Source organism: Ursus maritimus, unplaced genomic scaffold (genome assembly GCF_017311325.1).
Source record: "Ursus maritimus isolate PB19 unplaced genomic scaffold, ASM1731132v1 scaffold_12, whole genome shotgun sequence".
NCBI lineage: Eukaryota > Metazoa > Chordata > Mammalia > Carnivora > Ursidae > Ursus > Ursus maritimus.
Window position 1 is genome coordinate 67,651,963 of NW_024423564.1, and position 26,904 is coordinate 67,678,866.

Below are 26,904 nucleotides of genomic sequence, written 5' to 3' on the forward strand. Positions count from 1 at the left end.
CTAAATTTATCAGTACTGCAGATAAAATCTGATAGAGTGTTTGTTAAGCTTGGCTTTCTAGCCTCAAAATACAAATAATAGAGGCTTTTAAAAGTTCAACCTGAGATTCTTTATAAAATTTCCAGCAAAGCAAATTAAAAAGATCTATATAGAAAATTAACATCATTGCTACCCCATGTAAAGAACCAAGCCAAACTTAGTAAGACGAACCTTGTTTTGTGATTAAGAATAATATTTGAGATTGCTTTAGCTCAAAATGGCAAGACTGTAAGGAAACTTGGTATAATCAAAGAAAACGTAATAATCTTCTGGTGGAAAACTATGTATTGTTTAGAGAATACATTATCTGTTCGAGCCTTTTAGTGCCTTTGAGCTAGTTTACAACTCTGTAAACTATACATAATTGATACTGATACAAATAGTTCTTGTCTATAGATATTAGAAATAAATTCTGTAGAGTTGAGGTTCAATTGACTTCCCTTCTCCCCACAGAAAAATCCAGTTTTGTAACCACTTACAAATATATTTCAACACTTCCCTATACACATAAAGCTATGCTTCTTTCAATTCTCTGAACTGGCTGCAACATCTGCCTGGTACCCTTATTAAGTTAGATAAAATATTTAACACGTTTATTTTTTTTGATCAATAGTTTCACATATTTTTTTGTAATTTGTTATTATAAAACTATATTTCTCAGGATAGCTATGAAAATAGGACATATTTTATTTTACAGTTTGTTAGCATTATGTAAAATTCCAACTTTATATCTCCACCTGTATTTTTGTTCCAGACTAAACAAATGTTAGGAACAGGCCTAAATGATTACCCGCTATGTGTTAAACTCTATACTAGGCCCCAGGGCCAGAGTATTGTACTACACAACATGGTCCTGACCTCATGGAGCTTACCATCTGCTATGGACCAAACAGTGTCCCCACCACCCCCAAAGTCATATGTTGAAGCCCTATTTGGAGATAGTTTTTAGGAAGTAATTAAGGTTAGATGAGGTCATAAGTGTGGGGCCCTTATCTCAAAGGACTGGTGACTTTATAAGAGGAAAAAAATCTTTCTCATACACATGCCCCCTACCCCTCCTCTCCCGACTCCATCCCAAAACGCCATGTAAGCACACAGGAAGAAGGTGGTATCTACAAGCCAGAAAGAGAACCGTCTCCAGAAACCAATGGTGCTGCGTCTAGATCTTGGACATCTGGCTTCCAGAACTGTGAGAATACATTTCTGTTATTTAAGTCACTGAGTCTGTGGTATTTTGTTACGGCAGCCCAAGCACAGTAACGATCATACGATGGGAGAAGACAGATAAGTAATTCCTTATTTACGACTGCTGTAAAAAGCTATGAAAGAAGAGTACAGGGATTAATTAAAGTACATTCTGGGAAATACAACTCAGTCTAGGGACAGCATGGTATGGATGAGGTCAAAAAACCCTTTCATAAGGAAGTAAAATATAAGCTGACACTTGATGGAAAATAGGAACAAAGATGAGGGAAAAAACATTCTGGGTACAGGGAATATACTGTCCAAAATAAGAGACAAAGACAGGAACCAGATTGTGTAGATAGTTTTATGGGCCATGTCAAGCCTTTCAGATATGATCCTAAGAGTAAGAAAAATTCACTGAACAAGTTCATGTAAACATCTAATAATCAAATCTGCACTTTACAAAGCTTTTTCTGGCTACTGTGTCATAGATGGGTAATAGACTGGGGCTAAACAATGCTAGACAAAGAAAAACAAGTTAGAAAGCTACACCAGCAACAGAGGCAAGAGATTACAATGGCTTGGACTATATGGACATGCCAGTGATAGTAGAAAGAAGTAAAGGAAATATTTGAGAGATATTTGAGAGGCATAATAGAAAGGAGTTGTAGGTGTAAGACAGAGGAAGGTAATAAGAATAACAAAGTTTTCTATCAGGAAGTGGCACCATTTAGTAAGCTAGGGAATATGAGAGGAGTAGGTTTTTGCGAAAGACCATGACTTCAGTTTTACAAATGCTAAACTTGAGATGTTTCTGAGATAGCCAAGTAGATTATAGTGAGTTGGTAGGTGTGAGGTCTAGAGCTATAAATGTGAGGAGAATTAGCATAACAACAGCAACTCTAAAAATAATAGTAACAAAATGAGCTCTCAAAGATTTTCAATTTTCAAGTCCTGTGTCCACATACTCATGGCTCACTAACAAAATACATCCATTTTTTAACAAGAAAATAGCTCCTGCTAGGAAATTAGTGATGACTATTGTTCCATCCCTGTCAACTTCTGCCAATCCCTGGCTTCCCACTAGAGATAGAGAATCTATGTGAAATCATTTCCTATATAAGCCCAATTTAAAAAAAGAAGACACACTATTAAGTATAGCACAGAGCTATTACTCTGGCCTTCAGAGTCCTTAAAACTACCAAAATTTCCTGATTTTCAAAGTCCGCAGAGAAACAAAAGCCCTATACCAGGCACCACTGATACCACACACAAAGGCTTTACTATGTGTAGCAGGTGGTATCTCTTTTTAGCACATTCTCCAGAAGCATTTATCCAGGCAAATACCATCAAGTTGCATCAGAGTAGGAAAGTACATGGCACTGTTTCACATGTCAGTTTCACAGGGGCAAAAGTTAGACACATCATATCCTTGAGCCCCAGGAACTCCTCCCTGCACACTGCCTATCATTGCATTTACTTACACCTGGCATTTACTTTCATCCAATATCTGATGTCTAAGTCCAATGCCCGAATGAGTAAGCCAACAATGCAAAAGGATAACTATTCCCAAGGACTCTAAGAATAAGGTCATCAACAGCAACACACACAGACACACACACCATGACAGGTGCTTCAGCTACCTCCTCGCTCCTATAGTCTGTTCTTCACCTCCATTGGATTGCTCACAGCCTCAAAGAAATAAAGCAATGACATTTCAAGAAATATGAAGATAATTACCTTAAGTTGTAATGAATAGTAGAAAAGCTTAACTTTCTGGGTAACTAGAGACATAAACACTATTTACATTCAATTCCTAAGTGTAGGGTCAAGGTATTGGTGCTAAAATCCACAAACAAAAAAGCAATCATATTTGAAAGTAACTGCCAATGGAGGCCTGCCTCACAAAGCTGGGCAAGGGAAGCTACTCAGAGCTGGTACAATTGAGAAAAAGCAAAATACAATATTCCCATAGCTTGGAAAACAAAAACAAATAGCTTTAGAACTTCATTTTCTCTCAATTCTTTTTCCACAGATATGTACACTTTCAACAAGATTATCAACTCCTCTATGTCTGATATTCTAGACCACATTTTTTTAATGCATTGAAAAATATCCAGATGGGCTTAAATGTGAAATAGCTTTCTAAAAATGAAAATTTTATTTCAGAAAGCTACATCTAATATAAATGGTATGAGCCAGGCCAAAAGAACTTACATAACCAACTTGCCCCAACAAAGCCCTCATCATTGCGGGTCTGGATTTTCTCATTCCCCATACTGGAATATAGTTGCTCTCTTCCCCTACGTGACCAAAGCCGATCATGAATATTCTGTGGCTTTTCTAAGGTGCACTATTGTTCATTTAACTTGGTTTAGCATCTTACTAATGTTAAACAGAACAAAACAAAACAAACCTACAGGCCTGAAATGGTGTTATTTAGGCCAAGTCACCAAATTGAGACATAATATCTAGAGCTGTTGCACTTACAACCTCTCCCAGAAACGTTTTCTTAACAGGTAAAGAATTTTCTGGTCAGCACCAATAAGGGTAATCTGTCACATGGGCCCTCCCCATCTACTACTAAAACCCTTTTGTCCCCAAATGTACCTTACCTGAAATAACCTTTTTTTCTGTTTATGATTTCCTCGTCCTGCCTTTAAAAACCTTTCCCTTTCTGTAGCCCTTTGGAACTCTCCTGTGCTTGTTAGGTGGGATGCTGCCTGACTGATGAATCATTTTAAAAAGCCCATTACATCTTCAAATTTATTAGGTAGAATTTTGTGTTTTTTTCACACTAATTTGTGTTTCTGAAGAATTTACAGCTTCTAACAGGTAATTATGGCCTGCTAATAACAAAAGCAATAATAAACTACCAGTTTTTTGGAAGTTTACTAATAACAGGCACTGCACTAACTTCTATAACAAATAGCTGAGGGTTCAATTGCAGGCAGTATGCCATTCACTTTACGCGCATTATCTTTTACAAATAAACTGAGGTAACCAAGGCTACTGGGGACAAACTGTCAATGTTCCTGTCTAAGGCCAGTATTTCAATAAGTACCTAGATGTGTGTTCTCCATTTTTAAAAAATATTTTATTTATTTGAGAGAGAGAGCACGTGAGCAGGGGGAGAGGCAGAAGCAGACTCCCCGCTGAGCAGGGAGCCTGATGTGGGACCTGATCCCAGGATCCTGGGCTCATAACCTGAGCCAAAGGCAGACGTTTAACTGACTGAGCCACCCAGGAGCCCCTAAGTCCTCCATTTTTGTCTACACAAGGACATTCCAGCAATTGTTCCATCTTCTCTCACATTAACTTTTCCTTCTCTACTGGATAATTTCATTGACATAAAAACATAATGTAATATCTCCCATCTACATTTTAAAAAGAGGGGGAGAAAACTCCAAGACCTTTTCCAGCTATCACCTGATTTCTATGATCCTCTTTTCAGCAAATCTCCTTGAAATAATATTACTAATTCTCCCCAAAATGTCAGAAAAGGAGGAAGAATAACTAAGCGAAATTCTATATACTCTTCACTTAGATTTGCTCTTTTCTCTCCCTTCTCCCTTCCTCTCTGTGCACGCAGGCAGGCACACACGCACACGTGCAATTACTTTTTGTTAATTAGCTGAACAATTGGCAAGTCATTTGTAAACACCTTCAAACCTCCTCCCTCAAATACTTCCACAATTAATCCCTGCCTAACAAGAGAGAACCATCACACAACTGTTCCACTAGAAAGTTTAACACCGACACAATAATATTATCGAATAAAAGTCCACATTCAAGTATCCTCAACTGTCCCAATAATGTTCTTCAACTATTTTTTTGAAATCCAGGATCCACCCAAGAATTAAGCATTACATTTATTCACCAAGTCTCTTTTGTATCTAGTAACCTAGAACACCTCCTTTGTCTCTCTTTTTTTCTTTAATCTTTTACAACTTCAACATTTTTGAAGAGTCCAGGCCAATAGTTTCTAAAGATTGCTCCCTCAGTTTGGACTTCTCTGATTGTTTCTTCCTATGGTACACTGAGGTTAAACATTTTTAACCCAAATATTACACAGAAAATACTGTCTCCCATTCTCTCCTGAACCCATTCGAATCAAGTTCTATATACCCACTTCCCATTGATATTGCTCACCTAAGTCACCAATAGGGAATTCCCTATTACTAAAGCCAAACGTCAATTCTTTTTTTTTTTTTAAGATTTTATTTATTTATTTGACAGAGATAGAGACAGCCAGCGAGAGAGGGAACACAAGCAGGGGGAGTGGGAGAGGAAGAAGCAGGCTCATAGCGGAGGAGCCTGATGTGGGGCTCGATCCCATAACGCCGGGATCACGCCCTGAGCCGAAGGCAGATGCTTTAACCGCTGTGCCACCCAGGCGCCCCAAACGTCAATTCTTAAGTGTTCGTCTTACATAACCTGTCAGCAGTTTTTGGCATACTTTCTTCTCGTCGCTTTGTAAATACCACTCTCTTCTGGTTTTCCTCCAATCTCACTGGCTGCTTCTTTCCATTCTCTTTACCAATGGATTCTCCTTCCCTCCTAACTAATAAACACTCAAGTGCCCCAGGGCTCAGTCCTTCCATCTCTTTCTAGACTCACTCACTCACCAGGTCAGTGCTGCTCAAACCAGCTGTGGTGAAGGAGCAGGTGAAAATTTTAAACCATAACAAACCACTGCAAGATACAATAGATATGAAATAATAGAAAACTGATCAAATGCCTGAAGGTCACAACAATGTCAGTTGGTTACTCTAAATTTCTGTACTTAACTCATGGCAAACTGGTAACAGTTTGATAATCACCACCGGTTAGCTGACCACACTTGAGTAGCATTTTAGTAGTTTACTTCTCCAATCTCGTAACTTTGAATATCATTTATATGTTGTTAATCTCCAAATATATACCTCCAGATCAGATTTCACCCTTGGTCCCCAGTTCATATATACAATTATCTTTACAACACTCCTTCTTAGATGTCAAACAAGCACCAAAGTCCTGATTCCTCCAACAACTCCCACTCCTGTCCCTCCCAAGAATGAAAACAACAGAAAACAACCCTGTTCCACTCACATATTCCCCATCTTGCTCAATAAATGGCAACCATATTCATCTAGCTATTCAGTCCTAAAATCTTGCAGTTACCAATTCCTAACTTTCTTTCACATACCAAAATTAACTATCAAGAAATACTGTCAGCTCTCCATTCAAAATATATCCAGAACCCAACCATTTCTTACCACCTCAGCTGCTACCATCTTGTCTAAGCTACCACCACCTTGACTGATTTTTGCAATGGCTTCCTGACATACTTCCCTACATTCACTTCTGCTCTCCCTACACTCTGAACGAGAAGTGACTTCGTTAAAACCTAACACAACTCTATTCAACAGAGAAAGAAAAGTTGTTTCAACAAATGGAACTGGGACAACAGCTATCCACATTCAGAAGAATGAAATCGAATCCTCACCTTACACCACATACAAAAATTAACTAATAATGAATCAAAGACCAAAAGTGAGAGCTAAAACCATAAAACTCTTAAAAACAAATAGAGTTAAATCATCACAACATTGTTCTATATTTTCTCAGATTCTGTATTTGCCTATTAGCTTTTTTTTTTTTTTCCCAAGTAATCTCTACACCCAGTGTGGTGGGGCTTGAACTCACAACACCCAGATCACGCATGCTCGACTGAGCCAGCCAGGCTCCCCCTACTTGGCACTTATTAATCATAGGGCCAAACTAAGAGCCAAATTGTTCATAGCTCCCCTGCAATCCAGTTTCTGTGAATGTGCAAAAATCCTACTAACAAACCTTCTAACCAATCCTGAGTCCATACTCCCAACCACTTCCTTTATCAAACTCTCACACATCAAGCCAATATTTCCCCTGCCCTATATCACTCAGGGTCAAGTACCAGACAACTAAAACCCACCTCTATAGCCTAGACCCCACTGATGTTATTCAAAGTGGCCAGTCCTAAGCTGGTTACCCTGCTCTGCCTTGCTTTTCCTGTACAAACACCAATATAGGCTCTGGCTTAGGCTTTCCTCTTGCTCCTTTCTGCCTCCTGACCAAACCTGGTGCTTTCCTCATGAGGTCTGCATGCCATGGCATGCCCCTTCCAGTTGGGGAAATTTTAAGTAACAAATTTTTCTTTCAATAGCATTAGTCTCTCTGTGTCATTACTTACTTACCTTTATATATTAAGGCCTAAGAAAAACAAGACCTTGAATTAGGCAATGGTTTCTTAAATATGATACCAAACGCACAACCAAAGAAAAAGCCCATAAACTGGACTTCATCAAAATTACAAACTTCTACGCATCAGAGGTCACTATCAAGAAAGTAAAACAACTACTCACAGAATGGAAGAAAATATTTGCAAATCATGTATAAGGGCCTAGTGTACAGAATATATAAATTACTCTTACAATTCAACAATAAAAAGACAAATACCTCAAATAAAAAATGGGCAAAGGACTTGAATAAACATTTCTCCAAACAAGATATGCAAATAGCCAACAGGTACGTGAAAAGATACTCTACAGGGGCACCTGGGTGGCTCAGTTGGTTAAGCTTCCAAGTCTTGATTTTGGCTCAGGGCGTGACCTCAGGGTCATGAGATCAAGCCCTGCATTGGGCTTCCCACTGAGCAGGGAGTCTGCTTGAAATTCTCTCTCTCCCTCTCCTCTGTCCCTCCCTCTCCCCCCCTCTCCCCGTGTACACACTCTCTCCCTCAAATAAATAAATAAATCTTAAAAAAAAAAAAAAATGAGGGGCACCGGGTGACTCAGTCAGTTAAGCATCTACTTTGCCTCACGTCATGACCCCAGGGTCCTGGGATCAAGCCCCGCATCGGGCTCCCTGCTCAGTGGGGAGCCTGCTTCTCCCTCTCCTCCCTGCTTCTGCTCTCTCTCGCTACCTCTGTTGCTATCTGTCTCTCTCTCAAATAAATAAAATCTTAAAAAAAAAAGAAAGGAAAACTCTACATCATTAGTTATTAGAGAAAAGCAAATCAAAACCACAATGAAAAACAAATTCAGCAAAATTGCAGGATATAACACCAACACACAAAAATCAGTTGCATTTCTATACACTAATAATGAACAATCCAAAGAAGAATTTAAGAAACAAGTCCATTTATAATAATATCACAAAGAATAAAAATTTAGGAATAAGTTCAACTAAGGAGGTGAAAGACCTGTACACTGAAAACTATGAAACAGTTCTGAAAGGAATTAAAGACTTAAATAAATGGGAAAATATCCTACGTTCAAACATTGGAAGACTTAATATTAGTCAATCTGATAACATTACCCAAATTGATCTACAGATTCAATACAACCCCTATGAAAATCCCAATGACATTTTTACAGAAATACAGAAACTCATCTATCATTCATATGGAATCACAAGAAACCCTAAATAACCAAAATAATCTTGAAGAACAGTTAGTTCTTTGATACCAAACTTCCTAATTCAAAACTTACTACAAAGATACAGTAATCAAAACAGTGTGGTACTAGTGAAAGGACAGACAGACCAATGGAATAGAGAGTCCCAAAATAAATGTTCATATATATGGTCAAATATTTTTGACACGGATGCCAAGACCATCCAATGGGGTAAAGACAGTCATTTTAACAAATGATTCTGGGGAAACTAGATACTCATATGCAAAAGAATGAAGTTAGACACTTACCTTATACCATAAACAAAAATTCACTCAAAATGGATCAGAGACCTAAAACCATAAAATTCTTAGAAGAAAATACCTGGAGGATACCTTTTTGATACTGGATCTGGCAATGATTTCTTGGATATGACATCAAAAGCAAAGGCAACAAAAGAAAAAATAAATCAACTGGACTTCATGAAAATTAACATCTTTTGTGTATCAAGGACATTATCAAGGGAGTGAAAATGCAAATGCAACCCAAAGAATGGAAGAAAATATATGCAAATCATTTATCTGATAAGAGTTTAATATTCAAAAAATCTTAAAAAAAAAAAAAAACAAAAACAAGGATGCCTGGGTGGCTCAGTCAGTTGAGCATTTGCCTTCAGCTCAGGTCATGATCCCAGGGTCCAGGGATCAAGTCCTGCATCAGGCTCCTTGCTCAACAGGGAGCCTTCTTCTCCCTCTGCCTGCTGCTCCCCCTGCTTGTGCTCTCTTTCTCGGACAAATAAATAAATAAAATATTCTTTAAAAAAGAGTTTAATATGCAGAATGTATAAAGAACTCCTACAACTAAATAATAAAAATAAACAACCCAATTCAAAAATGGGCAAAGAAATTGATTTCACTGATTACCAATGACCAGTAAGCACATGAAAATATACTCAACATCACTAGTAATTAGGAAAATGCAAATTAAAGCCACAATGAAATATCACTTCACACATATGAAGATGACTATTATTTTAAAAATGGAAAATAACAAATGTTGGCTAGGATGTGGAGAAATTGGAACCTTCATATATTGCTGGTTGGAATGTAAAATGGTGCAGCTGCCATAGAAAGCAGTATAGTGGTTCCTCAGAAAGTTACACACAGAATTACCATATGATCCAGAAATTCCCCTTCCTGGTATCTACCTGAAATAACTGAAAGCAGGGACTCAAACAGATACTCGTACACCCACATTCACAGCAGCATTATCCACAATAGCCAAAAAGTGGAAGAATTCAAATGTTCATCAACAGATAATGGATAAACAAAATGTGATACATACATACAATGCAATACTATTTAACCTTGAAAAGGAACGAAGTATGACATATACTAAAGCATGGATGAATCTCTAAAAAATTATGTTAAGCAAAAGAAGCCAGACACAAGAGGCCACATATTATATAATGCCTCTTAAATGGAATGTTAAGAATAGGCAAATCTATTAAGACAGAAAGTAAATTAGTTAGTTACGAGGGACTACAGGGAGTACAGAATGGAGAATGAATGCTAGCAAGTAGGGGTTTTCTTTCCAGGTGATGAAGATGTTCTGAAATAAGACAGTGGTAATTCCTGTAAAATCTTGTGAATACACTAAAAACCAGTGAACTGTATACTTTTAAATGGTAATTATATGCTATGTGGATTATATCTCACTAAAACTGCGCTTTTCCAAAAAAACAAAAACAAAGCAAAACAAAACAAAAAAACTAGGACAGATCACATCTTTCTCTGCTTAAAACCACCCACTGATTTTCTGTCTCAATGAGTGTAAAATACAAAATCTTTTCTGTAGCCTACGAGGTACTACAAAACCCAGTCTCTGCCTCATATTCTTTGATGCCCCCCCCCACCAATGCCAACACCACTGTTCATTCCCCAACAGCCACCCTGGCCTCCTTGCTGTCCTTCAACATGCCAAGCATGTTCCTACCTCAGAACCTTGGCACATGCTGTATCCTCTTCATGGAATGTTCTTGCCCAATATATATCAATATCACTCATTCAAGACTCTTTCTGTTCTCTGCTCAAATGTCACCTTAATGAAAATATTCCTAGACAACACAATTTAAAATTTCAACCCCTGCTCCACAAAATGTATACCATCATATCTCTTATTTGGCTTTTTCTTCATAGCACTCAATACCCTACAACACACGTGATGTATTTTCTGTGTGTCTGTCTCTCTTGAATACAGCTCTGTAAGAGTGGAAACTTTGCTTAATCACTACTTCATCTCCCGTATCTAGAATAGTGCCTGTACATAATAAGAACTTATGATATGAAAGAACTTATGATATGATATGATGAATGAATTTAAACAAATGAACAAATAAATAGAAGCAAAAAGACAAAGAGAAATACAGTAACTCGTTTTACAAAGAAAACACCTAATAAAGTATTAGCAAGACTCAGGCCCAAGTCTGCCTGACTCTCAAATCCAAGCTCTTCATTTCTATGGTATACTTTACTTCCCAATTTGGAGACATTGGAGGGGTTACTTGGTAAGTGGAAGAGTGTGTATTTTGTAGAATGCCAAGATATCACATCTAAAAATCCATTTTTTAGTTTCTATCCATTTTAATGCAACTATTATATTTATATAGAAAAGCATAACAATTGATAGCCTCCAAAATTACTTCATTTATTTTATATTGCTCAGCAACTTTGAAAATTATGCTTATTAAATGAAGCTCTCTCCCGAAAGAAGACACCAAACTAGCTGCGACCCCCAAATTTCTTTGCACCCATAAAATATACTAGAGAGAATATGCCAAAGGAAATGAGGCTTTATACCTGCAATAGGCATATGGTAGCATCTGCTCTTGCAAGAGCCGTTCTGGGACAGAGACAAACAGGGACAGAAGTACAACACCTCCTTCTCCTTCCAGCCAAGACTGAGAAGACAATTACAGTAACTTTTTTTTTAAGTAATCCCCACACCCAACATGGGGCTTGAACTCACGACCCCGAGATCAAGCACACTACTGACTGAGTCAGCCAGGCGTCCCAAGACAATCATAATAACTTTTAAAACTTCCAAACTACGGGGCACCTGCGTGGCTCAGTCAGTTAAACGGTTAAGGGTCTGACTCTTGGTTTCAGCTCAGGATATGATCTCCAGGTCATGATCTCAAGGTCATGAGATCAGCCTGCATCTGATTTCTCAGGCTTCAGCTTTGCACACTCAGTGCAGAATCTGCTGGAGATTCTTTCCCCCTTCACTCTCCCACCCCCTCTGCTCCTCCCCCAGCTCGTGCACGCTCTCTCTCTCAAAGTAATTAAATCTTAAAAAACAAAACAAAACAAAACAAAAAAACTTTCAGACTAGTCTACAAGGACCAGAAACAATGGAGCAAATGACTAAGTCACTTGTTTCATTAACATCAGTTTCTCCACACTTATCACAAACTTTTAAGTATTAATTAAACTTACTCAAACATCTTATGTTGTGTTGTTTATACCTTCCGGCTTCTTTACTGCAAATGCTAAGCCATACTTTGCTTCCTACTGCATACTTCCTACAAAGACTTGCCCAGCTCTACGCAAAAGAGGTACCATGGAACCTCAATTATCTGGGAAGATAACTAAGCAGAGAAGAGGTAAGCCCATCTCTTGTTTTGTAAGTGAGACGATACAGTCCCAGAAAGGATAGTTCCTGTCGACATATAACTTACTAGTGGCAAAGCCTAGATTAGTATCCAGGATTCCCAGCTTCCTTATAGAATAAAACTTTTCTACTCCTCCAATATTAAAGATAAAAAAAAAAAATTGTTTGCTCTGAGGTACTTCTGGCTTACTTAATGACAAATCCTCAAAATAGAAGGTTATGTCTAATTGAATCTTACAGCCTCAAAACCTAGATCGGTGCCCAACACACAATAGACAATAGTGTGCATTTACTGAATGATCAATTGTTTAAATGTGAGTTACTTTATTAAAAGTATTTATTTCTGAGTCTAATTAAATTTTTTAAGGAAGTTACAGAAAGCCTAACTTTAGATATCACTAAAAGGACCAAGGTATTCCTAAGATTAAAACTAAAATGACCCCCAAATGCCTCCAATTTCATATAACAGTCATTTTCCCAGGATACCCTTCCTTCTCCTCAGCAAACTCCATTCACTGGAGGCACACACTCCTAGAAGAAGCTACCTGCCTCAGGCCTTAATTCATTTCACTTAATCTTAAGCAAAGAGCAAATCTCAGAGAACTTCCAAGTAAGAGGAAACAAAAGAAAAAATGCCAGAAATAATACAATAGTGACCAAGTACAGGGGTGCCTGGCCAGCTCAGTCAGTAGAGCATGTTACTCTTGATCTCACGATTGTGAGTTTGAGGCCCACGTTGGATGTAGAGATTACTTAAAATCTTACAAGATGCTGAAAAGCCACTCCTTTTCAGTTATGTATACATAACTTAGCAGAGATCACTCCATTAAGAGTTCTGGTAGCACCTTTGCCCAGTTTTTAGAAGACTTGGGGCACTCGAGAACCTAAATTTCAGATCCACTGCTAGAACTAAGCTAATTTTTTTAAAAGATTTTATTTATTTATTCGTCAGAGAGAGAGAGAGAAAGAGAGAGCACAAGCAGGGGGGTGACAAGCAGAGGGAGAAGCAGGCTCTCCGCTGAGCAGGGAGCCCAATGTAGGACTCGATCCCAGGACCCTGGGATCATGACCTGAGCTAAAGGCAGACACTTAACCAACTTAGCCACCCAGGTGTCCCATAAACTAATTTTTAAAAAAAGATTTATTTACTTATTTGAGAGAGAGAGGGAGGGAGGGAGAAAGAGAGAAAGAGCACAAGCGGGGGAAGGGTGAGAGGGAAAGAGAGAATCTCAAGCAGACTCCTCTCTGAGTGCAGAGCCCAATGCAAGCTCTATCTCAGAAACCTGAGATCATGACCTGGGCCAAAATCAAAAGTCGAATGCCTAACTGACTGAGCCACTCAGGTGTCCCTAGAACTAAGTTTAAATAAAGAAATGTGGCTCTTAAATAATAAAATGTGTCCAATTTAACCCCATATGTTTCCAAGAGTTCTAAAACTAATACATCCTAGAAAATTTTAAGAAATGAAGCACTATCACATATATTAAGTGATCCTTATAATAGCTGTAAGAAAAGAGAAGAACAGATGTCATGATCCTCATTTTACAGATAAGACAACTAAGACTTAAGGAGATGAAGTGATTTGTCTACATTTACAAAGCTAATTAAGTGACAAAGCTGACTGAACCCCAGGGGTTTTCTGACTCATAACTTGAGTCTCTTTATCAAATTACAATGAGCTTTCACAAAACAGCCAAAGGGGCTTTACAAAAATCTCAGAGGACAACTAATTACTAGAGTATTTTTATAAAACAAAATCCTGAAACGGCAATAACAGAATTACCTTGTACTTCATACACTTACAAAAAGTGCATAAGATGTGTATATAAGGTACACTTAATAAATAAATATGAATTCTGTTGTGTCCTCCTACTTCTATGCTTCTGTAAGGAAAAGTTTTGAAGCCACTGTTTTATCATAGTGCCATTTCCTTAGTGTTTCCCAAATCTGGCTTCTTAGCAAAATCATGGTGGGTGTAAAGGCAGGTGCATAAAAATACAGGTTTCTTGGGCCTCAACGTGGAGATTCTGACTCAAATAAGTTCAGAATCTGTTCAGAATTTTAATAAGCATTTTGATGATTCTGATTAGCCAAATTTGCAGTACTGCCCCAAAAGAATTCTTAAGAGAAAAAGCAGGCCAAGAAAATAAAAGAATTTAAGTCCAGGGACAAAGATTATTTACCAATTTCCCTAGCCCTAAAGCCAGAATAGAATGAACAGGTGAAAGAAAGCCTTACTCCTACCCTGAATCCAAATTTGGTGCTGCCCTTGCCCCCAAACTGTCAGAAAAGTTGGCCTCTCCCTAGTACCATGTTATGGAACAGATAAAGATGCTCAGAGTTTCAACCTGAACATTCCCAAAAAGCTTAAGTCTGTTTAAAAAAAAACAAAAAAAAAAAACACCACTTGGTAAATCCCAAAACACAAGTATAAAAACTGTGGTGGTACTTAAGTAGCAGCTTTTCCTCAAATGCTCGGCAAAAACTGAGACAGAGAAGATGACCGGGGGTGAGAAGGGATGGTGGAAAGGGGAGGATCTGACCTAGCAAGAGAAATTGGCTGGCCCACCGGGTTCCCTGGCCCAGATAGGGGGGGGGGGGGGGGGGAGGAAGGGGGATAAACGGGACTCCTCTAAATAATACTGACAACGGCCCCCAGAAGGGATTCCTAAGGTAGTGTTCATAATCATAATCATAATAATCAGCAACTTACAAGCTGCCTCTTCTTGGAAGGCTCAACTCCTTCTGAAAAACAAAGCACAAACACAAGTTACACAGAAATAAGAACACATCTAAATCTTACAGGTCTGCATTAAATGCCCTATAGCATTATCTTAACAATGGCAAAAACCAAATATTTCTCTTATCTTTTAAATTCAGTGAAATAAAGAGCAGTCAGGTTAACTACCACCTCTCTACTCTTCCTTCCCAAAAGGAGTATCTCACAGAATACTTGCAGCATTTTCCCCACTAGATGGAACCATCTCACCAGTGGAGATTATTCCAGATACCCATTGGGCTAGCCATTAACTTGATGAACTGTAAAGAATTCACCTATCATTGAGTCAGGGATATGAAAGGAACGACATGGAATTTTTCTTTAATTAGGAAACATTTTAGACAAAGAAGTATAGAAAATAATATAACGAAGGGATGACTATAGACACCATTGGTGTGAGAACAGTTGGGCCTCTGTGACTTGCTTTCAAAATGTATCAAGTCCCACCTCCCACAACTTCCCACTTAACTGGTACAAATATTTTATCTTTGCCATATGTCTTTTTATGTTTTCTTACATATATATTCATAAATAATTAGTAGTACTGTTTCACATGTTTTTAAATTATTTAAAATATTGTATGTATTCATCTACTGACTTCAACATTATAACTGGGAAATTCACGTGGATATTTTTCACTTTCATTCATTAGTCCACTTTATAAATTTATTTTGTCACTTATTTATAATATTTATTTATCCATTCTCCAGGAAACAGAAAGTTAATTTTCTTTGCATGTTTTTCTTCTCCATCAAAACAATGCTCCTATAAATAGCTTGTACTTGTTTCTTCATGCACACTATAAAAAGTCTCTTGGAAGTATACATTTAGATTTAACCTTCCCCTCCAATGCTTCCCAGAGCTGTCTCCCAAGCTCCTGACACTCATAACCAATTTGTCTACTCAACATCTTAAATCCCACATGTCCCAAACTGAGCTCACTCTTTCCACCAAAATTGATTCCAACCACAGGCCTTTCCCATCTTAGATGATAGTATTTCTTTCTTTTTTTTTTTAAGATTTTATTTATTTATTTGACAGAGAGACACACACACACAGCAAGAGAGGGAACACAAGCAGGGGGAGTGGGAGAAGGAGAAGCAGGCTTCCCGCTGAGCAGGGAGCCCAATGCGGGGGCTCGATCCCAGGACCCTGAGATCATGACCTGAGCTGAAGGCAGACGCTTAACCAACTGAGCCACCCAGGTGCCCCACAGATGATGGTATTTCTATTCTTCTGGTTGTTTAGATCAAAACAACTGGACTCATCAGTTATTCACATCCATCATATCCCATCCATCAGGAATTCTTTTTTATAGTTTTTTTTCATTAAAGTTTCATAATTATCAAGAGTTTTGTCACAATCTATCATTTTTTCCCTTTTTCTCTCCTGAAGTTTTTTTTAAAATTTTTATTTAAATTCTAGTTAGTTAACATACAGTGCAATATTGGTTTCAGGAGTAGAATTCAGTGATTTCATCACTTACATATAACATCCAGTGTTCATCATAACAAGTGCCCTCCTTAATACCCAAAACCCTTTTAGTCCATCTCCCACCCACATCCCTCCATCAACCCTCAGTTTGTTCTCATCGTTAAGTCTCTTATCACATTATTTCCCTTCCTCTTTTTTCCCCCTCCCATGTGTTCATCTGCTTTCTTAAATTCCACATGAGTGAAATCATACCATCCATCAGGAATTCTTAATGGCTTCAGCTTTAAAATACATCCAGAATACAACCATTTTTCAGACATATCTCCACAGTGTACATACACGTACAATCTCTTAAACAAAAACCTTGGATTTAGTCATGTTTTAGATATTGGAATTGAGGGGTGGGTATTAAAGTAACAGCACATACATGTTATATTATGTAACAATATATCATATAACACCTTCAAAAGAGACTGGGGCAGCAACAAAACACACAAAATCCACTTAAATTTCTGCAATAAAATATATAATAGTCACAATAAATGTGATAAAAAGTCTAAAGAGTCTCAATTCAATTTTGTCACCTGAAGAGTTGAAGTTAGGGAAAAACCTCTTGGCTTCTGCTATTGCAGTCTAAGCCACCATGGTCTCCCTGGCTTCTCAACCATCCCTTACCCAGTACCCCATTCCTACTTCTACCCTTAACCCTCTATAGTCTATTCTCAACGTAACAGTGTTCCTTTCAAAGGTCAGTTAGATCGTAACACTCCTGCTCAAAACCCTCGAATGGCTCCCTGATTCACTCACGAGTGAAAATCAAAATCCACATAAAGACCTAAAAGGGTGACTCACCACCCCTTCCCAGTATCTCTCTGACCTCCTCTCTCCCTTGCACACTTTGATCCAGCCATACTGGACTCTATTATTCATCAAACACATCCGGCATTCTACTACCTGAAGGTCTTACGCTAATCTGTGCATTCTACTTATAACGCTCCTCTCCCCCCAAATATTTCCTTGACTAACTCCCTAACAGCCTTCAAAAATCTTGGCTCAATTTTCACCTGAGCATGAAGTCTACTACCCTGATAGCCCTACATAATGTTGCAACTTCCTTTACACCCTATCACCCTCTTATACTGCTATAACTTTTTTTTAATATATCACCAATATATTTTCAATACATTTATCACTAACATGTTATGTAATTTACTTATTATGTTTATTGCCTATTTTCTATCCTCCCCCCCACTAGACTCTAAGCTCCATGAGAGCAAGGATCTCAGTATGTTTTATTTACTAATGCATCTGAATGACTTAGAACAGTGATTGGCATATAGTAGATGCCCAAAAATTAATTGCTGAACACATATTCTCCAATATTTGGTATTTTCAGACTTTCTGATTTTTTTAAAGATTATATTTATTCATTTGAGAGAAAGAGTGCACACCCGTGAGGGTGGGGGGGCAGTGGGGGAAGGAGAGGGAGAATCTCAAGCGGACTCCACACTGAGCACAGAGCCAAACACAGAGCCAATCCCATGACCTGAGATCATGACCTGAACTGAAACCAAGAGTCGAATGCCTAATGGACTGAGCCACCCAGGCACCCCAGACCTTTTAATTTTTGCTAATCTACTGGCTCTCATCATAGTACGGTTTTCAATTTTTCATTTTTTTTAAGATTTTAAGTAATCTCTACACCCAACATGGGGGCTCAAACCCACAACCTTGAGATCAATAGTCACATGCTCCACCAACTGAACCAGCCAAGCAACCCCAATCATAGTATGGTTTTAATTGGTATTTCCTGTGATTATTAGTGAGGTTAAGCAAGGTTTCATATGTTTATTAACCACTAGGGTTTCCTCAATGGTGAACTGCCTATTTATACCCTGGCCCATTTTTCTATTAGATTTTCTGCTTTTTTTTTTCTTATTGAATTAGAAGATATATTCTGGATAGTAATTACTTATAAGTTAAATTCATTGAAAATGTTTTCTCAGTCTATTTTTTACTTTTATTTTTAATAGAGTCTTCAAAAGATTTAATTTTTATGTAGTCAAACATCAATCTTTCCTTGTATTATTTTTTATACATAAGAAATACTTTAACACACAGACACATGAATATATTTGCTTATATTTTCTTCTAAAAGATTTGTAGGTTTTTCACAAAAAGTTTGTTAATATACCTGGAACTTATTTTTACATATGGAGGGAGATAGGAATTCTATTATATTTTTTTCTGTACATATGATCAATCATCCCAGGTCATTTGTTAAATGATGTACAATTTCAGTGCAATATTAAGTTTGCATAAATGCAAGGGTGTCTCTCTTGACTATATTCTTTTCCACTGTACTTCAGCCCCTGTGCCAATACCATACTGTTTAACTGGTATAGCTTGACAATAAATCTTAATACCTGTAAGGCAAGTCCATTCATATTGTTATTACTTTTGAAAATTATGAGAGCTAATCTTGGGCTTTGCTCTTCCATATAAATTTTAGAATCAACTTCTAGATAAAAACTTTGACACTGCACTCGATCCAGAGTTGAACTGAGGATAACTGACATATTTACAATACAGACAACTACTATACAAGAACATGGTACACCTGTCCACTTATTAAGGTCTTCTGTAATATGTTTTAATAAAGTTTGATCATTTTTCAAATAAAGATTATACAAATATTTTTGCTAGATTTATTTCTAAGTACCTTATATTTTCTTGTTGCCATTATATATTTTTTAAACACATTTGCCAAGAGTTGTATTTCATAACACCAGTAACACCATTTTCCTCCCAATATAGTATGAAAATATACAGACACAGAAAACAGAAAAATTTTAAAACCTGTACAGCAAACATCTATATATCTACAACCCAGATTGTTTGATTGTTAACATTTCACAATACAGGCATGCCTTGTTTTAATGCACTTATTAGCTTTATTGCTCTTCATAGATATTGCTTTTTTTTTTAACATATTGAAGGTTTGTGACAATCTTATATCAAGTCTATCAGCACCATTTTTCCAACAGCATTTGCTCACTTCATGCGTTTCTGTCACATTTTGGTAATTCTCACAAAATTTCAAACTTTTACATTATTATTATATTTGCTATGGTGATCTATGATCAGTGATCTTTGATGTTACTATTATAATTGTTCTGGGTGCCCATATAAGATGACAAACTTAACTGATAAACGTTGTGTGTGTTCTAACTGCTCCACTGACTAGCCATTCTCCTCATCTCTCTCCGTCTCCTCTGGTCTCCTTACAATATTGAAGTTAGACCAAAAATAACCCCACAATGGCCTCTATGTGTTCGAGTGAAAGAAAGAGCTGCAATTCTCTCACTTTAAATCAAAAGCTAGGGGCACCTGGGTGGCTCAGTCAGTTTGGTGCCTACCTTCGGCCCGGGTCATGGTCCCGGGGTCCTGGGATTGAGTCTCACGTCGGGCTCCCTGCCTGGTGAGGAGCCTGCTTCTCCCTCTCCTCCCTGCTCCTGCTCCCTCTCGCTATCTGTCTCTCTCTCCAATTAATAAATAAAAATCTTTTAAAATGAATAAATACATAAATCAAAAGCTAGAAATATTTAAACTTACTCAGAAAGGCATTTCAAAAGTCAAAACAGGCCAAAAGCTAGGCCTTCTGCACCAAACAAGTTGTAAATGCAAAGAAAAAGGTCTTGAAGGAAATTTAAAATGCTATTCCAGTGAACACGTGAATGCTAAAAGCAGAACACCTTTATTGCTGATATGGAGAAAGTCTGAGTGGCCTGGATAGAAGATCAAACCAGCCACAACATTCCCTAATCCAGAGCAAGGCCCTAACTCTCTTGCTTTCCATGAACGCTAAGAAACATGAGGAAGCTGAAGAAGAAAAACATGAAGCTAACAAAAGTAGGTTCATTAGCTGTAGGGAAAGAAGCCATCTCCTTAACATAAAAAATGGAAGGTGAAGCACCAAGAGCTGATGTAGAAGCACAGTACGTTGTCCAGAAGATCTAGCTAAGATAATTAATGAAGGTGACTACACTAAATAACAGATTTTTAATATAAATGAAACAGCTTCATTCTAGAAGAAGATTCCATCTGGGACTTTCATAACTAGAGAGGTCAAGGCAATGCCTGGCTTTAAAGTTTCAAAGGACAGACTGACTCTCTTGTTAGGGGCTAATGCAACTGGTGAATTAAGTTGAAGTCCATGCTCATTTACCATTCTAAAAATCCTAGGGCCCTTAAGAATTATGCTAAATCTACTCTGCCTGTGCTCTATCAATCAAACAACAAAGCCTGGATGACAGCACATCTGTTTATAGCATGGTTTACTGAACAGCTTAAGCCCACTGTTGAGACCCGCTCAGAAAAAAAAAGACTCCTGGGGCGCCTGGGTGGCGCAGTCGTTAAGCGTCTGCCTTCAGTTCAGGGCGATTCTGGCGTTCTGGGATCGAGCCCCACATCAGGCTTCTCCACTAGGAGCCAGCTTCTTCCTCTCCCACTCCCCCTGCTTGTGTTCCCTCTCTCACTGGTTGTCTCTGTCAAATAAATAAAATAAAATAAAATAAAATAAAATGAAAGAAAGAAAGAAAGAAAGAAAGAAAGAAAGAAAGAAAGAGATAAAGACTCCCTTCAAAATATCACTGTTCACTGACATTGCACCTGGTCACCCAAGAGCTCTGATGGAGATGGACAACAAGATTAATGTTTTCGTGCCTGTTAACACAACATCCATTCTGTAGCCCATGGATCAAGGAGTAATTTTGACTTTCAAGTATTATTATTTAAGAGACAAATTCTGTACAGTTTTAGCTGCCATAGGTAGTGATTCCTCTGATGGATCTGTCCAAAGTAAATGCAAACCTTCAGGAAAGGATTCACCATTCTAGAGGCCATAAAGAATACTCGTGATTCATGGGAGGCAGTCAAAATACCAACATGAACACGAGTTTGAAAGAAGTTGATTCCAACCCTCAAGGGTAACTTTGAGGCGTTTAAGACTTCAGTGGAAGAAGTAACTAAGTGCAGATGGGGTGTAAACAGCAAGAGAACTAGAATTACAAGCGGAGCTTGAACGTGTGACTAAATTGCTACAATCTCATGGTAACACTTGAACCGATGAGGAGTTACTTCTTATGGATGAACAAAGAAAGCGGTTTCTTGGGATGGAATCTACTCCTGGTGAGGATGCTGTGAAGAATGTTGAAACAATAACAAAGGATTTAGAATATCACATAAACTTAGTTGATAAAGCAGTGGCAGGGTTTGAGACAACCGACTCCAATTTTGAAAGAAGTTCTGTGGGTAAAATACTATCAAACCACATGCCACATTACAGAGAAATCATTCATGAAAGGAAGAGAGTCGATCAACGTGGCAACTTCACTGTTGTCTTTTTTTAAGAAACTTCCACAACCATCCCAACCTTCAGCAACCACCATCCTGATCAGTCAGCAGCCATCAACACTGATGTAAGACCTTCCGCCAGCAAAAAGATTATGACTCACTGAAAGCCCAGATGGTTAGTATTTTTTAGCAATAAAGGATTTTTAAAATTAAGGTATGTAGCTTTTTTTTTTTTTTTTTTTTTGGACAGAATGCTATTGCTCACTTAATAGACTATAGTATAGTGTAAACATCTTTCATATGCAGTGGAAAACCAAAATATTCTTTTGACTTTCTTCATTGCATATTTGCTTTATTGTGGTGGTCTGGAAATGAACCCACAATATCTCCAGGGTATGCTTAAATTTGCTCTATCACATATTTAGTGACCCACCCATTTTTAAAAAACAAAATGCATTTTCAAGTAGACTACAGACATCAGTAGACACTTAAGCATGTATATCATTACTCAGAATTAAGCGTTTATTTACTATATACAGATAAATTTACAAACACTGAACGCACAAACCTTAAGTATGCCAGATGATAAGTTTAATAAATGCAAAAACTCAGGTAACCCAAATCCCTACCAAAATATAGAACATATCCAACAATCCAGAGAGTTCCATCATAACCTTTTTTGGTAAATTCCCAACAAACCACTATTCCCTCACCCAAGCAAACACTATTCCCATTTTTCACCATGGAATGGTGGTACTCCAGAACTTCATATGAATGGAACAAGTATGAACCCTTATATAAAAAACTTCTTGCACTCAGCACAGCATTTTAGAAATTCATCCATATGTTGCATGAAACAGTAGCAAAATCTAATCATATGACTATATCACAGTTTATTTATCTTTTCTCCTACTAATAGATATTTGGGTTATTTCCAGTTTTGAGCTATTAACATTCCTGTACAAGTCTTTCAATAGGCCTATGTTTCATCTGTCTTGGATAACTACCTAAGAGTGGGATTACTGGGTTATAGGATAGGTATATATTTAGTTTTATAAGAAACTACCAGATCTTTTCCTGAAGTGATTATACCAAGTTACATTCCCATTAACAATGTATGAGAATTTTAATTGCACCACATCATAGCTAATATAGTAATAATTACTAATATAAGAATTGCTCTACACTTATGCCAAGAACTCCAACTGCTCTATGTTCATACCAGTATGTGCCATCAATATTTTAAATTTTAGCCGAGATTGTAGTGTTTAATTGTATCTCATTGCAGTTTTAATTTGCATTTTCAAGATGACTAATGATGTTAAACATCTTTTCATGTGCCTTATTAGCCAGTGGTACTTATTTTTTTATGAAGTATCTTAAAATATTTTTGCCCCTTTCATAATTGGGCTATTTATCTTTTTATTATTGAGATGTAAGAATTCTTCATATATTCTAGATGCAAGTCCTTTGTTAGATATGTTTCATGAATATTTTCTCTCAGTCTGTGGCTTGCCTAACTGAAGTCACTAGTGGTGACTTTTGATAAGCAAAAGTTTTAAATTTTGATGAAGGTCAATTTATCAATATTTTTTTATGGTTAATGCTTTCAGGATCTTGCCTGAGAAAACTTTGCCCATGCGAAGAGCACAAAAATATTTCCCTATATTTTATTTCTAGATGTTTTATGGTTTTTAGCCTTTACATTTAGGTCTATCATCTATTCTAAACTAATTTGGGAGTAATATGTGAGTTAGGGTTAAGGTTCAGTTTTGTTTTCCCATCTAGATATCCACTTATTCCAGCATCATTTATGGAAAACACCATCTTTCCACCAACAGATTGCTTTGGCACCTTTGTTGAAATCAAATTAAAATAGAATGGGCTATTTTGGGACTCTCTGCTGATCTCCATTCTTCTACCCTATGCCAGCACCACACTTTCTTGATTCTGCAGCTTATATTAAGTATTGAAGTCAGATCATGTAGTCTTTTTTTTTTTTTTAAGATTTTTATTTATTTATTTGAGTGAGAGAGACAGAGTGAGAGATCTTGAACTGTGAGAGGGGTAGAGGGAGAAGCAGACTCCCCACTGAGCAAGGATCCTGATGTGGGGCTCGATGCCAGGACCCTGGGATCATGATCTGAGCTGAAGGCAGATGCTTAACCAACTGAGCCACCCAGATGCCCCAGATCGCGTAGTCTTTTAACTTCGTTCTTCTTCTTCAAGAATGCTTTGGACATTCTAGACTCTTCGCATTTGCATATAAACGTTGCATATAAATTATTAATCTGTACAAAAATGTTTGCTGAGATTACAGACCAATTTGGAAAGAACGGAGATCTTAATGTTGAGTTTTCCAACCCACAAACACAGTATTTCTCCACTTATTTAGATCTACTTTAATTATTCTAAGCAATGTTTTACAGTTTTCAGCAAAAAGATCTTTTGCTAAACTTATCTTCAAGTAGATATTTTTGAAGCTATTATAAATAAAATTATTTCATTTTCTAATTGCTTGCTTCTAGTATGGGATACATCAATTTTTACATATGGACAGTCCTATAACTTTGCTATATTCATTAATAGTTATAACTGTTCAGCAGATTCATTAGGATTTTTATGTATAAACAATCATGTTCTCAGGGCACCTGGGTGGCTCAGTGGTTTAGGTGTCTGACTCTTGGTTTCAGCTCAGGTCCTGATCTAGGGGTCATGAGATCAAGCCCTGCATTGGGCTCCTAGCTCAGCAGGGAGTCGGCTTCCCCTCTCATTCCCCCTCTGCCCCTCATCCCCTGTTCGCATGCTTTCTCTCTCTCTGAAATAAAGCTTAAAAAAAAGATCATGTTCTCTATAAGTAAGAGAGGTTTACTTCTTTCCACTTTCTAGAACGGTCTGCGGTAGACCTTTACATTTAGGTAGACATCCTTGCCACGTTTCTCATCTGATCAAAGGGGGAAGGAGTTCAATATTGTACCACTAAATACGATGTTGGCTGTAGGTTTTTCATAGACAACCTTTATCAAATTGATAAAGTTTCCTTCTAGTCCTAATGTGTTTAGAGTTTTTATCATGAATGGGTATTGATTTTATCAAGTACTTTCTCAACATATACTGAAAAGATCATAAGATTTTTCTCCTCTACTCTATTAATGTGGTGAATTACAGTGATTGGGTTTTGTTTTTTTTTTTTTTTGGAAAATTTTATTTATTTATATGAGACAGAGAGAGAGAGAAAGGGAGAGCATGAGCAGGGCGGGGAGTGGCAGAGGGAGAAGGGAAGCAGATTCCCCATCGAGCAGGGAGCCCAATGCGGGGTTCAGTTCCAGGACCCTGAGATCATGACCTGAGCTGAAGGCAAATGTTTAACAGAATGAACCATCCAGGTGCCCCCCAGTGATTGATTTACTAATACAGAACTTCCTCGACTTATTATGGGGTTATGTCCCAATAAATCCATCATAAGTTGAAAATACTGTAAGTCAAAACTGCACTTAATACACCTAACCTATCGAACGTCACAGCTTACCCTAGCCTACCTTAAGTGTGTTCAGAACACTTACATTAGCCTACAGGTGGGCAAAATCACTTAACAAAGTCTATTTTAAAATAAAGCATTGACTGTCTTAATATAATGTATTAAAAACTGTACTGAAAGTGAAAAACAGAATGACTCTGTGGGTACAGAATGACTTTAAGTATATCAATCGTGTGGCTGACTGGACAGTATCATACTACATTATCGCCAGCCCAGGAAAATATCAAATTTCAAAATTCAACATACAGTTTCTACCAAATGTGTATCATTTTCACACCATCACAAAGTTGAAAAATCATAAGTCAAAATAATATAAGTTGGGGACTGTCCCTATTAAACTAATCTTACATTCCCGGGTATAATCCAACTTTGTTAGGTTATCTTTGCTAATATTTTATTAATGATTTTTGCACCTATGTTCATAAAGGATAATGGTCGCCAGATTTTATTATAATGCCTTTGTCAGATTTTGGCATCACAATTATACTGGCCTCCTAAAATTGGCTGGGAAGTGTTCCTGTCTCTATTTTCTGAAAGAGTTTATATAAAGATTGGTGTTATTTCTTCCTTAATTATTATACAGTTTTCATTAATAAAATCATCTAGGTCTGGAGGCTTTTACGGAGGATTTTGCCCTCTATGTTAAATAAGACTGGCCTATGTACTTTCTCTTCTCAAACTGTCCTTGTCAGTTTGGGCATGATAATCCTCATAAAATGTGGTGGGGGAGTGTGTTCTCTTTTTCTTCTTTATTCTGAAACAATCTACATAAAACTGGTAGTACCATTCTTTGAACCTATATGACAGCTCTGGCTTCTTGAATAGCTTAAATAGGTAACATGAAGTAGGTTATATTTGGGGGAAATAATAATAAAAATTCTACAAAATACATATGTGCCCCTTTCTGAATCACTTTTAGATAAGGTAACGAAATGCATCAATGAAGATCCATCCCGTCTTCTTCCTTACCCTCTCCTTGCACCTCCACAAAAGCCTACACTTGCAAGATGGATGGCCCGGGGCTCCAGAGGAGTACATTCCATGCCAAGCACTCTGGCACCATAAAGATAGGCCTAAGACAAAGTGGAACAAAAAGTGCTCTCCAATCAGACATGATTTCCCAATCCTCCCTTTCCCAGAGAATATTCATAGCAAATTAAGAAGGGAAACTGCTCAGTCAGGAAGTTTGGCTAAGATAAGAGCACTCTCATTTAGAGAGATAAATATAAATTTTATTTATCACTTCATCTTAGAAATTAGGATGGTAATATCTGACAATACATTATAACATCAGGTGAGGCCCATCCCATTCAGCCTTCTCTGATCTACTAGCTATATCTTGACTCTCCATATTCCTTATGATCTTCCAATTAGCATTCTGACACACCTAAGTCTATCCCACCTTAAAAAAAATTTCTTCCCTTAACTACTACACATCCCTCTTCAAACACTGCCTTACCAAGTCTTTTTCCCTTCATAACCACATT

General features: G+C 37.5%; 1 protein-coding gene across 2 annotated transcripts in view; it reads right to left on the reverse strand.

The window, feature by feature from the left end:
- The window catches only part of MAST2 (microtubule associated serine/threonine kinase 2), a 201,301-nt gene that overhangs the window by 109,444 nt on the left and 64,953 nt on the right, over positions 1 to 26,904 (reverse strand). For both annotated transcript variants that reach the window (XM_040627349.1, XM_040627348.1), the window contains exon 4: positions 15,025 to 15,056. In XM_040627349.1, coding sequence (XP_040483283.1) covers positions 15,025 to 15,056 — 32 coding nt within the window. The remainder of the gene's footprint in view (positions 1 to 15,024; positions 15,057 to 26,904) is intronic.